The following is a 12,763-nucleotide window of genomic DNA, read 5'->3' as shown; positions in this document are numbered from 1 at the left end:
ATTCCCAGAGCTTCAGTAGTTTTCTGTGGGCTGGTTCCAGTTTGGATTTAGTTAGCTGTGCTCTAAAACATGACTCTTGGCCAGTGCCGAGGGCCAGTCACCAAAAATGAAAATTCTGTGGTTCGATCTGTTTTGAGGAAAGCTTCGAGTACAGCAGTTTTTGTGGAACCCAAGAGGAGATGAGTGTCCAGGACTTAGAGAAACAAAGCTTGAATTCTTTCATTTAATTTAGACTCTAGTTTTGAAAGGAAACAGAGCATCCGGTTAGGCTTTGGGCCATGATTATACCATGGAAAGTTTATTATCTAATAACTTACATTTCAATCTTAATTTTTATTCTTTTGTCTCAGAAGTGATGTGTAAATTTCTAAACAACTGTCAGTATAGCTTTTTCGATTGGAAGTATATCTTGACTAAAATGTGTTTTTTCTCCCTTCCTCCTAGGAATTCTCAGAACTGGAGAAAAGAGATCCTCAGGAGCTAGTTGGTAAGTCCACTCAAGTGTTTATCCACATGGTTTTTTTTCAGACTAGACCTTCTAGGCTCCTTCTTTGTAAAAAATCATTTTCACTCTGTCTGACAATGCTGTAGTTTGAATTACTGCCTGCAATGTTTCGTCTCAGGAATATTTTCAGTGATGTCATCTTTTGGGAGAAAGGTAACATGCCTAAAAATGTTTTCATATATTACATGTCTAAGACATATATGTAAAGGGCAGTATTGGGGTATTTCTAGATGAACTTAAAACCAAAAAAGCAATAGCTTTTCCGGATGCTTGTGAGAGCCAGTATAATCGGGAGCGATGACCGATAACTGTGCCTTCAAAAACCTACCAAAAATATCCCCACTTAACTGTGATCCACGTAGCGATTTCTAGCTGCTCTGCTGACCTAGGGTACCGTGCGTTTCCCAATGGCTACTAAAACCTACTTCATTTTTGTCATTGCACCATTATCAGATTTGGGAAGACCAGGGTCATCCTCAGCATATGGGGGTCATCCTGTGCTTCCTGACAGCAGCACACATGGATCTGTGTGTAGGACAGCTTTGTGAGGACTGTGTTATTAGAGATGAACATACCTGCCGTGCTGGATTCGGTAGGTCTTTTGCCTTAGACCATGTCTTATCTAGTTTAGAAGTGCCTTGTGGTTGGTGTACCGTGAGAACCACTCCCTTCCTGGGGGCTTGGTCTTTTAAAGTCAGCATTTTTGAGTGGAAAAAGGTGCAGCATTTTGTAACGCAAAGCAAGTAACTTCTGCAGTCTGGACCTCTGAAGATTTGTCTGATACCAGTATGTGGAAATCAAAGTTTTCCTTAGTTTTCCACAACTGCTTTTTGCATTAAAGGCTCGTGGACCTGCCCTTCTCAGCAGATGACCGTACATTGTTCAGCATCACCTTTGCTAAAGTCCGTGATTATGCAGTTGCTAAACTACAGCATAAATAAAGGTTCCTGCCAAAAGTACTGTTTCTGTTTTACCTCCCCCAGACGCCTGCTAAGGTTTGCGTGCCTTGAGCTGGTCTCGGAGGTGGAGCCAGCTGAGATCCACCTTCTCTGCTCTTTTTTTTTTTCCCCCTTTTTTTTCCTGTGAGGCTTCCAGCTGGATCCGTTCCCTTAGCGCATGCTAGGTGAGCACTGGAGTTGGCACAAAGAGGGAGGGATGAGCAGCTGGGAAGGGCTTGGTTGTCCCGATTCATGCTGAAGCAGTGACCACATAATCAAAGCCTGAAAGAATGGGAGCGAGGTTTCAGTAGAGACTACCTGGTGGTTGAGGGGGAAGTATGCGCAAAATTATTTTGACAGGTTTCTGCATCAGCGTTGTCCTTTTGGGTGTTATGTACCACTCCGAAGAATACGCTGTGCCGGCAGGATACTGCATGTGCTGTTTCTTGCAGCCTTGCAAAATAAAACTTTTAGGATGCAGGTTTTTTGCCCCAAAGTTCATTGCAGCACAGTTGTTTACCTTTTGGACTGTAAGAAATGTTCTCTCCAGCCCTTCGGATATCTGAGCACAAAGTCAGTGTTCATAAGAGCAGAAAATACGGCTGAGTCGCGGGTCTCTTTCTGCATTTCTCAGCCCACAGAGCAGAAAGGGAACTAGTGTCCGTCCATGGATGGGTGACTCACTGGCATGTTGTTGCCTCTAGTTCTTCCCTCTGATTTGGCTGTTCTGGTGCCAGGAAATCAGAAACCCACACACCCTGGTTTATGCCAAGCAGGCTTGATTAGAGTGCCAAAGAATGCAGTTTTGGAGACCAGGCACCACCGGTTTGCGTGTCTCCAGGGGAAAGCCATGCTCCTCTGATCGCCTTTTCCAGGTCTTTGCTTGGGTTTTTGCATAGTGTGACCTTTATAGACAAAGTGACACCTGGTACTGCCAGTAATCCCTTGTGGCTGCTTAAAATGCAGCACATAAATGAACCCTGAGAGGGACAGGAGTTCTTCATCCGACCTGGGAAGCAGCATTATTCACCGAGATGCTTTACCAGGCCTCAGATGATCCACACTCCAGTCTGTCCAGGTACAGCCAGCTCTCTATTCCTGTGCACTCTATTCTTTTGGTTTTCTCTGCACTAGGAAAATATGCCTATAGGAAACAAAGCTCCTGTGTGTGCCCCGTCCACGTCTCCAGCGTACCCTTTGGACTGGGAGCCGTCTTTTCCCTCTGCTAGGAACTGGGTGCACAACTTGTGCTGTGGCACTTTGTGCCCCGCTGTGCAGTGTGTTGTACTGTGGGATGCAGTGGTCCAATAACCCGTCTGTCTGAAACTGAAGCAGATTAAATGCAGCATTTCCATTTAATTACCTACCTCAGTAAGATCTGGCAATCAAATATCCTTCATCGACTACTGAGTCGCTGTCGCTAGGTACACCCTGATGGCTGGCTGTGCTTTGAGAGCCCGGGAGCAGCTGAGTGTCTCTGCCTTGCCGCACTGCATGCGCTGGCTGCACAGACAGCTACAAGCACCTATTGCTTGTGCTGGTGAAATGTTGAACTTTTAGGCCAGCTTGTGGAAGGAGAATGCACAGGCTTAAGCACCAGTGACCCCGTCCTCCAGCAGCAAGATGCTGGAGTTGCAGACCTGGCAGTGCATTGGCTCCTACTTTCTTGAAGCCCCATCTGAGTCACGGTACCTGCTTTATGGCCTTAGTTCTTCCGCCCAATCAGACTCGCAGTCCAGGTACAGATATTTGCTTACTGCGAGACAGAACCTGGGTGTGCCTGTAGTGATTAATTGTGCCAACAGCCAGCTTCCTGAGGTCCCCGCATGGAGATCTTCTAGCCTGTGAGCCAGCAAATCACAGGCCCACTTAGAGACTGCAGCCAGTGTCGCTACCTGTGACTCATGTAGAAGTAAAACTTTGATCTTGGCAGAAATAACAGGATGCACAGAGCGGTTGGATGTATCCTGTGAGGACACACCTTGTCGTTAGCTGTCCGCCTGCATTCCCCGCTGCATAGGCAGTGCAAAGCTGTGTTTGACATGACAGAATCTTTTACAGAGGAGCCTGGGGCCATATGTGTAAGTTCCAGCTGCCCCTTTCTCTAGAAAAGACCTCGTGGGAAGAGGCTGTCTGGGGAGGAAGTCTGAGGCCTGCTCAAGGGCATGGGTAATAGGTGCTTCCTTACGGTAAAATAAGCCCGAAGGAGTTAAATTCATCCTTTTGTTCCTAATCATGTGGCGTCTCAGTCTGGCTGGATGTGATGAAATGACTGAGTAAGGATGAGCGTTTGTGCTCAGGTTGAGGTGAAGCGGGGCGCACGTAGCCGCCTGCCAACGCAGTCTTCAGCTGCGTGCCGCTGTGGGGGGATTGCAGTGGGCAAAGGTGTCTTAGTTCCAGGTCCTCGTAAGGCACTAAGAGATGCCTTCCGCGTCAGTAGAATGTCGGTAAGGGACTGTTTCCATGTGGCTCAAACAAAAGAGCAAAAAGCACCAAACCCTGGAAAGTTGTGGGTCAAATTGTCTCTTTGGGAGCTCTTGTTTCTCCTCCAGTGTTATTCCTGTTTCAAAGGGGCTTTGAGTTGGTTGCTGAAAGTACTCTTATGGCTTTGTGACGACTTTGATGCAAGACACAATTCTTGCCTATAGTTCCTGAGTTTATATGAGCCCACAATTCCCCTTCCCGCAACTGTTTTGTTTCTCTGCAGCTCCTCTGGTCGTCTGCAAAGATAAGGTGCCTGTGGGATGTCTAACTTGGAGCGAGGCTTGACTTTTTTTTTAAATTTTTATTTTAAGATCCTTAAAAGATTTAGTGGCCTCTTTTCCTTGTTGCTGTTTCTGCTGATGCTGTGAATCTCTTAAGCTGTTAATCAGCTTTCACCTTTTCCAGAAAGCCTAGTGTGCTGTCTGTTATGAACAGTCCTATTTGCTACTGCCTCTCGGGGTTCCTGAAACTCTAATTGAACCAGAGGCTTCCCCATCGCACCAGCAGCTGTAACCTATAACAAACGTCTGCCTTGTTGTCAGGGAGCTCCAGTTCACCAGCCTTTCTCTAGGGGCTCTGGCAAGCTTTCCTTCTTCCAGAGGAACCCTCTTAGTAAATGCCAAAGGGCACTTTTTGTTCATTACTAGCAACTGCTCGAGAGTTTAACCCTCCGCAGTATCTCGATCAAATAGAATGAGTGGTCTCCTGCCAGCTTTGCCTCTCCAAGGGGTGCTGTCCGGAGTGCTTTACGTTTTTACAGAGGAGATGGTAACTGTAGTAGCACTGAGCGCTGTCTGTGGATTATCTGTAACCTCAGCTGGCCGAGGTGGGAGAGCACACTGCGCTCAAACACCAGTGCCTGTCCTTTGGGCCCCTCTGGGCTTTAGTCAAAGGAGCTGAACTTGAGTGACTTTAGGAACTGCAGTTCAAGCAGCTTTTACTGAGGAATGTGTGGCTGAGGGGCTGCAAATGAGAATGGTTGATACAACTTTGTGCTGGTGTCAGGTCTCTCTTACCCACGACAGACTACGGCTCGGATGTGTTCCCCGTACAAATTACCATTAAAAACAATCCCAGCTGCTGAAATGGGGCACAAATCGCTACTCAGACTTGGCTAGAAAACTGCCTGGGTTTCCCATGATAGTGGGAAAGTAGGAAGCAATAGGGGGAAGCACTGGCAGTTTCTTCGCTGGTACCTCTATACACTGGGCTGTACAAGGCAATCGGTGCTGCCGCGGGAACAGCTATGAAAATCTGGCGAGCTGCGCTGTTCTCGGTCCCACAGAGTGAGTTGTGCGCTCTAGCAATAGTCTGACTCTAAGTGAAGATCAAAGTGCCTGTTATGGAAACCTTAAGGATGACATGGGATTTCTTATGGTTTCCTCCTGACAGCCTTGGGGAGGGCTATTCCTTTCTTGAACCATTTTGGTTCATGTGGGTAGGTGTTGAAATAAACAGGACCTGAAGTGTTTACCTCCCCAGAAATGGCAGAGAGCCAGGCTGCTTTAAATTGATCCTGTGATCGATCCTTCACATACACAGTCTGATTCTCTGAGTATCCTGGCTCCCAGTCTGAGCTCTTCAGAGCAGGACTTTAAAGTGCTTGTGGAAGACCTGGAGTAGTGGAGGCTTGGTATGTGGTGCACATCGCAGGGTTTTAGAGGTATTCCACAGACCAACCTTTGCTTCACTCAAAATCCTTTGCCTTTGAGGATCTTACCAACAATTTCAGCTGGAGGCAAAGCAGCTTTGCACAGATCCATTCTGGAGTGTAGAGGCACCTGAAAATAAAGCTTTAAGCATGGTGTGACACAGAACCACAGTATAAGGTAGATATCAATAAAGCAAGCATCATGTCCCTCTTCTGATGATCTAACCTATAGGTTAGTTGCTTCTTGCTGAGCACTTTGAAAACACCACGAGTACTAGTTGGCAGCATGCCCCTGTTACCTTTGCCCACTGGTTCTCGATGAGAGAGTAGCACTAGCAAGGACTTAAACCGAGTTTAATGACTTGCATGGTTTACATTCCCTTCACTATTGCCAAGACTCATGCCCAGTTTTCTCTCTACAGCCTCCTTTTCAGAAAGGGTACGGAACATGTCTCCAGATGAGATCAAAATCCCTCCTGAGCCTCCTGGCAGATGTTCTAACCACTTGCAGGTTGGTATAAGTCCACTTTATTTTTTTAAAAAGCTTGCAATTCAGCAGGGAAGGGGGTATTTAGGACCTCTGCTCAGTATTTTTGCACGATTCAGAAGTCCAGCATGAAAGCTGGTGTTTTGCCACACTGAGTTTATGAACACACTGTTAATGCTCTAGACTTTACCACAGTTCTAGTTTAAGAATCTCAAAGTAGCTTAAAGCTGCTTTCCAGTCTCTGTGAGTCACTTATGCTTTAAACTGACCGTTGATCCCACTAGTGACTCAGAAGCAATGTTTACTGTGAAGGCTGCTATCTTCTTACCTCAGCAAATTCAGCTCTGTAGGAAAAGACAAATCATTGTTTTCCTATAGGGGCCAGAGAATCCCCTGACTGGAGTACTTGAGGCGCTGACTGGATTCCTTTTCCACCTACGTACCTCTAGATGATAAACATTTAGAGGGAAGGCTACAAACTTAGAGGCAGAAAAGAAAACACATGCATGCTTTCTCTAGTGCACACCCAAGTAACCAACTGTGCCGCAACCTTCTGCTCTGTCCTCCTCCTCCTCCTGATGGAGGGCAGATGGAGGAGCGGGAGCTGCTGTTTCCTACCACTCGTTTTGTGTTTTAACTGCAGTTGTCTGCCCGGTACAAGTACAGTAAAGAATCACTTCTGGAACACTCTACAAGGCCAACTGCTGATGTGCAATGGTGATTCAGAGTGACTCACCATCCAGACCACGCTTTCTTCTCCGCACAGTGTACCTGGGCACACCCATCCCTCCTCTTGTGCTGCAGCAGGATTTTGCTGTTCTGACATCAGTGAGTTAGTGTGTTAAATCTGAGGAATGCAGAGAGCTTGATAGAGCAGACAGAATAAAGCAGATTTTCTTCCCCTTTGACAGCAATTTACTGTGTTAAATCAAAGAAGAACTTGTCCTCCGTTAGCAGGTCAAACCACATCTTAGAGCACTTAGAGCAAGGAGATGGGATTGTTCTTTAGAGATGCAAAACGTTCCAGGCTTTTCGCTGTTGACCTGCTCTTCCCTTTTGTCAGGTTATTCCTCTAATAAACTGTATCTTGAACTCTGCCAAAGAGGGTATTTCTTAAGATAAAGTTGACAGAGTGTTTCCCCATCTGTGGACTTTGTGAACCATACTGCGACCTCCATGGGGAGGGGACAAAAGGGAACACACCTACGCAATCATTCCTACTCCCCAAATTCACCTTTTTGCAGTCGTTCCTTCAAACCTCATGATGTGTGCACTGGGTGTGGAGACTGTGTAATCTCTTCTTGCTAATTTTGTGAAGACCTGATGAAAATTTATCTTACAAAGCTTTTTTTTGAGGTTGGTGAAATAGGAGTTTCATGTCAGCTCACAACAATCCTCCTTTATTCAGGCATCAGCAAGCCCTTAGACAAGTCAGCTCTGTATTCCTGTTGACTCTCCACAGAGAGGGAGACATGAAGTGACTTACCCAGAAGCAACAAAGGAAAATTGACTCAGCTCTCCCATCCTGAAAGATGGACAGCCTACCCTCTGCTCTTGTTTGATATGCCTCTTGAACAGGAGAAATTTATGTCAAAAAGAAAAGATGAAGGATATTACTGAGCATATTCGAGTAGTACCACTGAAGTTTATGTTCCATCTGAAAGTTTCTGCTTTTCCTATCCCTTCAGCATCACCAGAGTAAAAATACTTTTTAATGTCTTTCACTAACTGCTGAGGAAGAAAAATGATGTTTATTTTTAAATCTTTCAGTCTTTTTGGAGTAGACTGCTCGATGCTTCCAACCTGCATCAGTTCAGTTGCCTTTTGCAGGGGCTTGTGCTTCAGTAAGATATCCATAGTCTTTATAACTGTGTGAGTGAGCTGTACAGAGAACCTGATTCCGTCGAACTGGCCACTGGTGCCCACGCAGGCATTTACAAGGGCATTGTTTGGCTACCAGCAGACACCACCAGCAATACCCAACGAGCACATTGGGTTTAGTTCTCCAGCAGAACATGGCCCTGTTCCTCTGTTACCCAGGCATAGCCATGAGCTTTGCCTTCTGTAGCTCAGCAGCTGAAGGTGGGTGTGATGCTCCTTAAGTTGTGGGAGAACCTTTGTGGGGCTCACCTGTCCCCCTCGGAGCTGGCTGCTGCTTCTTTACGTAGCTATGAAGGGAAGTAACGGACTGGAACGAGCGTGCACTGCTGCCTCGAACGCAGCCTTTCATCACGGAGCCTTCAGAAGGCGCAAAGATCAATTCCCTTACCCGTCCAGAGAGTTCGTGAAGATACTTCCTGACCTTAAAGGAGGGAGTGTCTGTATTAGTCAGCATTCGTGGCCTCGGGGGAGAGATGGAACCCTTGCTCCATGCAAGGAGGTTTCCATGTGTATGCTTTCGATGGCTGGTGTGCTCCTCTTTTTCGTACTGGCTCACCCTGTAATCTTTGTCCCTTAGGATAAAATTCAGAAGCTGTACGAGAGGAAGATAAAAGAGGGCATGGATATGAACTACATCATTCAGAGGAAAAAGGAGTTCCGCAACCCCAGGTGAGCCACCATCTTTTCCTGTGTGACCAAAGCACCACAGAGCAAATTCAGGAATTTTCCTCTCTGGAGTGGTAGCAGAAACAGGATCCTGAGCAAGAAGCACTGCTGCTGATGAAAATGAAATTATTTGATTACAACTTGAACAGTGAAACTTTTATTTTCTGTGAAGCAACAACTACCGTTGGTGTTGGTTAGATTTTAAATGTACAGGCTTTGGATGAAGTACTTCGGAAGATGTGTCTGTTCTGAGAGCTGGGGCAGTAATTTGGGGGAAGGAGGAAACGCCACGGTTAATGGCATCCCCCACCCAGCATAGCAAGCGTAGCTTCCCAGGTTCTGATTGTACAGTTCCAGGTGAAGAAGTGACAACCTCTTGCTGCTATCAAATCCAAAACACTTCAAGCTGACTGGCTCTGTTCTGAACAATTGTCTTTCCTTTGCAGCATCTATGAGAAGCTGATCCAGTTCTGTTCAATTGATGAACTTGGTACAAATTATCCAAAGGTGAGGTGTGACACTCCTGACTGGCACGGGAGCGGGTAAGCCATAATACAGGGTGTGACATTGGGTCCTCCTCAGGCTTTCTTGAGCCTGCTTGTTTAACGGCCCTTTAAGGGAACTTCAGTCTGATCCATCGTGGTGCTGAGCCTCAGTGCCTCCAACTGTGCTGTAGAGATTCTGGACCAAAACTGCGGAAGTGTGTAGATACCGTGAAACTCCTTGGTGGGGATAGAAGCTGAGCAGCAGAAAAATGCTTGTCTTATCCCAGCATCCTTTTGGCTTCAAAGACGTTCCTCCATTCACAACGGAATGTGGTCCTATAAAAGAAGGTCTGGTGTGATCTCTGTCACTGGGGTACAAGAAGAAATCGGTGACAAATGTCGTCAGTGAAGAGAAATACATAAACCGCTTTTGAACTGGAGTTTGTGTGTATGTGGAAATAGCCCTAATCTGACTTTTTTTTTTTTTTCTCTAGGACATGTTTGATCCTCATGGCTGGTCAGAGGATTCATATTATGAGGCCCTAGGTAATTCCAGGAAGTCTGTTCTTTGTCCTAACTTAGCTCTTTGTGTTCTGTAGTTAATTAACTGCACTGGAGTCTTCTCTTCCTTTATAAATGAGAAGTCATCACATGCTGCTCTTTAACTCCTTCATTCTGGTTGGATGTGCCTGAATGTTGTTGATGCTCCATCAGTCTGGAAAGCCTCTTCATTTAAATTGGTGCTTCAGTGTTTTCATCTCTTAAATCATTAATTTAGTGCAGTAATGCTTGATTAAAAAGCAGTACTTTCATGGCAGTTTAATTTTGTATACACAATTGGAAGTTTTTGATGGTCTGTGATGGGAGGTCTGAGAGTGAGGTAGAACTGTGGGTTTTACTGTTCCTAGCGTTTCTTGTAACTTCTGATCCTTCCCAGCTAAAGCCCAGAAGATCGAAATGGACAAACTGGAGAAGGCCAAGAAGGAACGCACGAAGGTAGCTATTCAATCCAAGGCAGATGCAGGTGCAGGGTCGCTGTTTCCCTGCTGAATTTCATTTTGTTGCTTTGTTGTTTCTTACGAACTCTGCTCTGTGCTAATACTGTTTGGTTCTCCCTCCCTCTGTCTGTCTTTCTCACCTGTCTTTTTCCAAGCTGCACGCATCAGGTTGGTTGCCCACCCTTATAGGTCCCTTTCTCTAGGTAGTTTATTCCACTGGATTTCCTGCTGTTTTGTCAGTATTTTTAAACCAGAACTCTTAAAATGGTGTTCAATAAGCCAGATATAGGCAAAAAGATGCATGAAGAGTAGCTTTTTTTTTCACCTGTGACCTGGTGGCATTGTCTAGTTATAGCTTAATTTTCTCACCATATCTGGTTGTGAGACAGTATCTGCTTTCTGTTCTCCTTGATACTGCCTTCTTGCATCTAATTTCCAGAAACTTTGGTCCTATTTTAACTTTAACTAGACTTGTTGCAAAATGTACATTCTTCTGTACCCCCAAAAAACCACAGAGAGGCTTTGGAAGATTTTCTTCCTGTCTTTCAGTGGGGTTGCCTTTAAGCTAGTGGCTGGCACCAGAAACTGTCTGATGTTGAGGTTGCCAGCTAACCTTGCAGAAGCTCCTTCCACATTCAGCATGTGCAGGTACTTTTTGCTTGCAGTGCATGCTCTGTCTTGCTGCTCGTTCTGGGTTTTGCCCAGTAACCCAGCTATCTGATGACGGCCCTGCCCCTATCTGCACTTCTGGGAGCAGGCTGCACGCCGCTGTGGCTCTTGTTGCTGGCTTTCCTGCTGTGATGCAGTCGCAGTAAATCCTGCACGTAGGGACTTGTCTTGCATGTTTCTTAAAGGAAGAGGAACGGGAACTTCTAACTGGGTGAAGACATTCTTCAATGACCAGGATCTGTCCTTTGAGCTATCAAACTCCTGTGCTTATACCATATTTTTATTGTATCTGACTTGGGAGCTGGGTTGCAGGAATCCTTAACGATCATGACTTCAGCGCACTTCGTCTGGAGGTCTACATCTTTCTTCCTGCATGCCAGTTCAGCTCGGAGGCCAGTGTCTTACCTGACATTCAAGCGGCTCTTAAAAACTCAGAGAAGTGATGTGGATTAAGACAAAGACTCTGTATATTAACACTTGATTTTAATCTACTCCCCTTTCTCCTGTGTCTTTCCCTTCCCAGATTGAATTTGTGACTGGCACTAAAAAGGGTACAACAACAAGTGCCGCTTCTACAACCACCACAACAGCCAGTACCACTGTAGGAGGTAAGGGACCGCTGTGGTTGTACCTGTCGAGCTGCAGTAACGCTGGGATTAGGGCTTCTGGAAAGTTCCTTACTGGCTGCGTATGTAGTGTTCCTGCCAGGAGCTGGCAGACCAGCATCCTCTGGTCCCTGTGTCCTGCGGCTGTCCTTCTGTAATGAAAGCTTAGGAGAGAGGTGGACGGTGAAGAGGTTTATTAGCAGGTCAAGAAACCTGCTGATACCATTGTTGTAGAGTGTTCTTGGGACTGATAGTTCTCTGAGCAACTGAGCTAAGAGTGCTCTACTAAAATTAAACACACTTTGGGGCTGGGAGAGCCTGTCTCCCAGTTTGCTGGAGTTCAGGTGTAGAGTTTTCCTCTGGCTCTTGAGGTCTAAAGTTGTCTTTCCTTGTCCCAGTTACTGCCAGAGTGTGCTGAAATTAATGTGAGGGGAAGTTGTCTAGTCAAGCAGTGGAACAGTGCGAGTTGACAAGACAGGGTGTTGCAAAGGGATTGGTGACCTTTAGCATAACGCTGATCCTCCTTCACTTGGTCTAATCCAACTCACAGATGCCCAGAAGAGGAAGAGCAAGTGGGACTCGGCCATCCCTGTAACAACGATAGCTCAACCCACCATCCTCACCACGACTGCCACGCTGCCAGGTGTTGTCACAGTGACGACCAGCGCGAGCGGATCCAAAACTACCGTCATCTCAGCTGTTGGCACCATTGTGAAGAAGGCAAAGCAGTGACTGGTGTGCTGGGCCTGGATTTTCGGACCTAATTGTCATTGAAGCCATTGTTCTTGGACAGAGGGGTAGCTTGCACCTCTGGAAGAAGATGACAAGACTCTTTGAAACAGACCACAGTTCCCTTTTGAAAGAACGGGGGCAGGAGCAGGCATGCCAGCTGTGTGCCCACAGGAATGGACCTCTGCCGGAAACACCTCTGCCTTTGCTTGTTGCGTGAAGAACCAGTCTGTGTGTGTCGTGCTGGAGCAAGGTGTATCTGGAGTCAGCTTGTAAAAATGAGCTTATTGCATTACTGCGTTGGGGTCTTCCCGTGCTTGCAAGTCTGGTTTAGGGGGAGAATCCAAGGCAAGTAGTGAAGGAATAGCAGTGTTACCCTTGTGCACTGCAGCCACGCTGACGGGCTGCCAGCAGCCTACGCTGTGTGCCTCCCTCGCACGCGTAACCACTTCCGAGGGAGTTAACGCAGGGACAGTGGCCAGTGTCCATCCAAACGTGTAGCAGAGACAGGAAGTGATCTGTGTCTGTGACTGTAGACCCATCTTTGTCACAGCCCTGACTCCTGGGTGCGTATCGGTAGGTCTTGGTGGCCACACGTTAAACAGTTGAACTCTTGAGGAGACTCTGCTGAAATAGTCTTGTCACCGTCTTGCAGGGATGGAGGT

General features: G+C 46.5%; 1 protein-coding gene across 1 annotated transcript in view; it reads left to right on the top strand.

Moving 5' to 3' along the window:
- SAP30BP (SAP30 binding protein) overlaps positions 1–12,150 on the top strand; it is a gene marked incomplete at its 5' end in the record, with an annotated part of 28,763 nt that extends 16,613 nt beyond the window's left edge. The window contains 8 exons of the mRNA XM_010143286.1: positions 445–487; positions 6,001–6,089; positions 8,524–8,615; positions 9,059–9,119; positions 9,592–9,643; positions 10,035–10,093; positions 11,288–11,372; positions 11,920–12,150. Coding sequence (XP_010141588.1) covers positions 445–487; positions 6,001–6,089; positions 8,524–8,615; positions 9,059–9,119; positions 9,592–9,643; positions 10,035–10,093; positions 11,288–11,372; positions 11,920–12,101 — 663 coding nt within the window. The remainder of the gene's footprint in view (positions 1–444; positions 488–6,000; positions 6,090–8,523; positions 8,616–9,058; positions 9,120–9,591; positions 9,644–10,034; positions 10,094–11,287; positions 11,373–11,919) is intronic.
- Between the last annotated feature and the right edge of the window lie 613 nt (positions 12,151–12,763).

The sequence above is a fragment of the Buceros rhinoceros genome, unplaced genomic scaffold (assembly GCF_000710305.1).
Source record: "Buceros rhinoceros silvestris isolate BGI_N320 unplaced genomic scaffold, ASM71030v1 scaffold15859, whole genome shotgun sequence".
Lineage (NCBI taxonomy): Eukaryota > Metazoa > Chordata > Aves > Bucerotiformes > Bucerotidae > Buceros > Buceros rhinoceros.
This window is presented reverse-complemented; position numbering and strand designations above follow the sequence as displayed.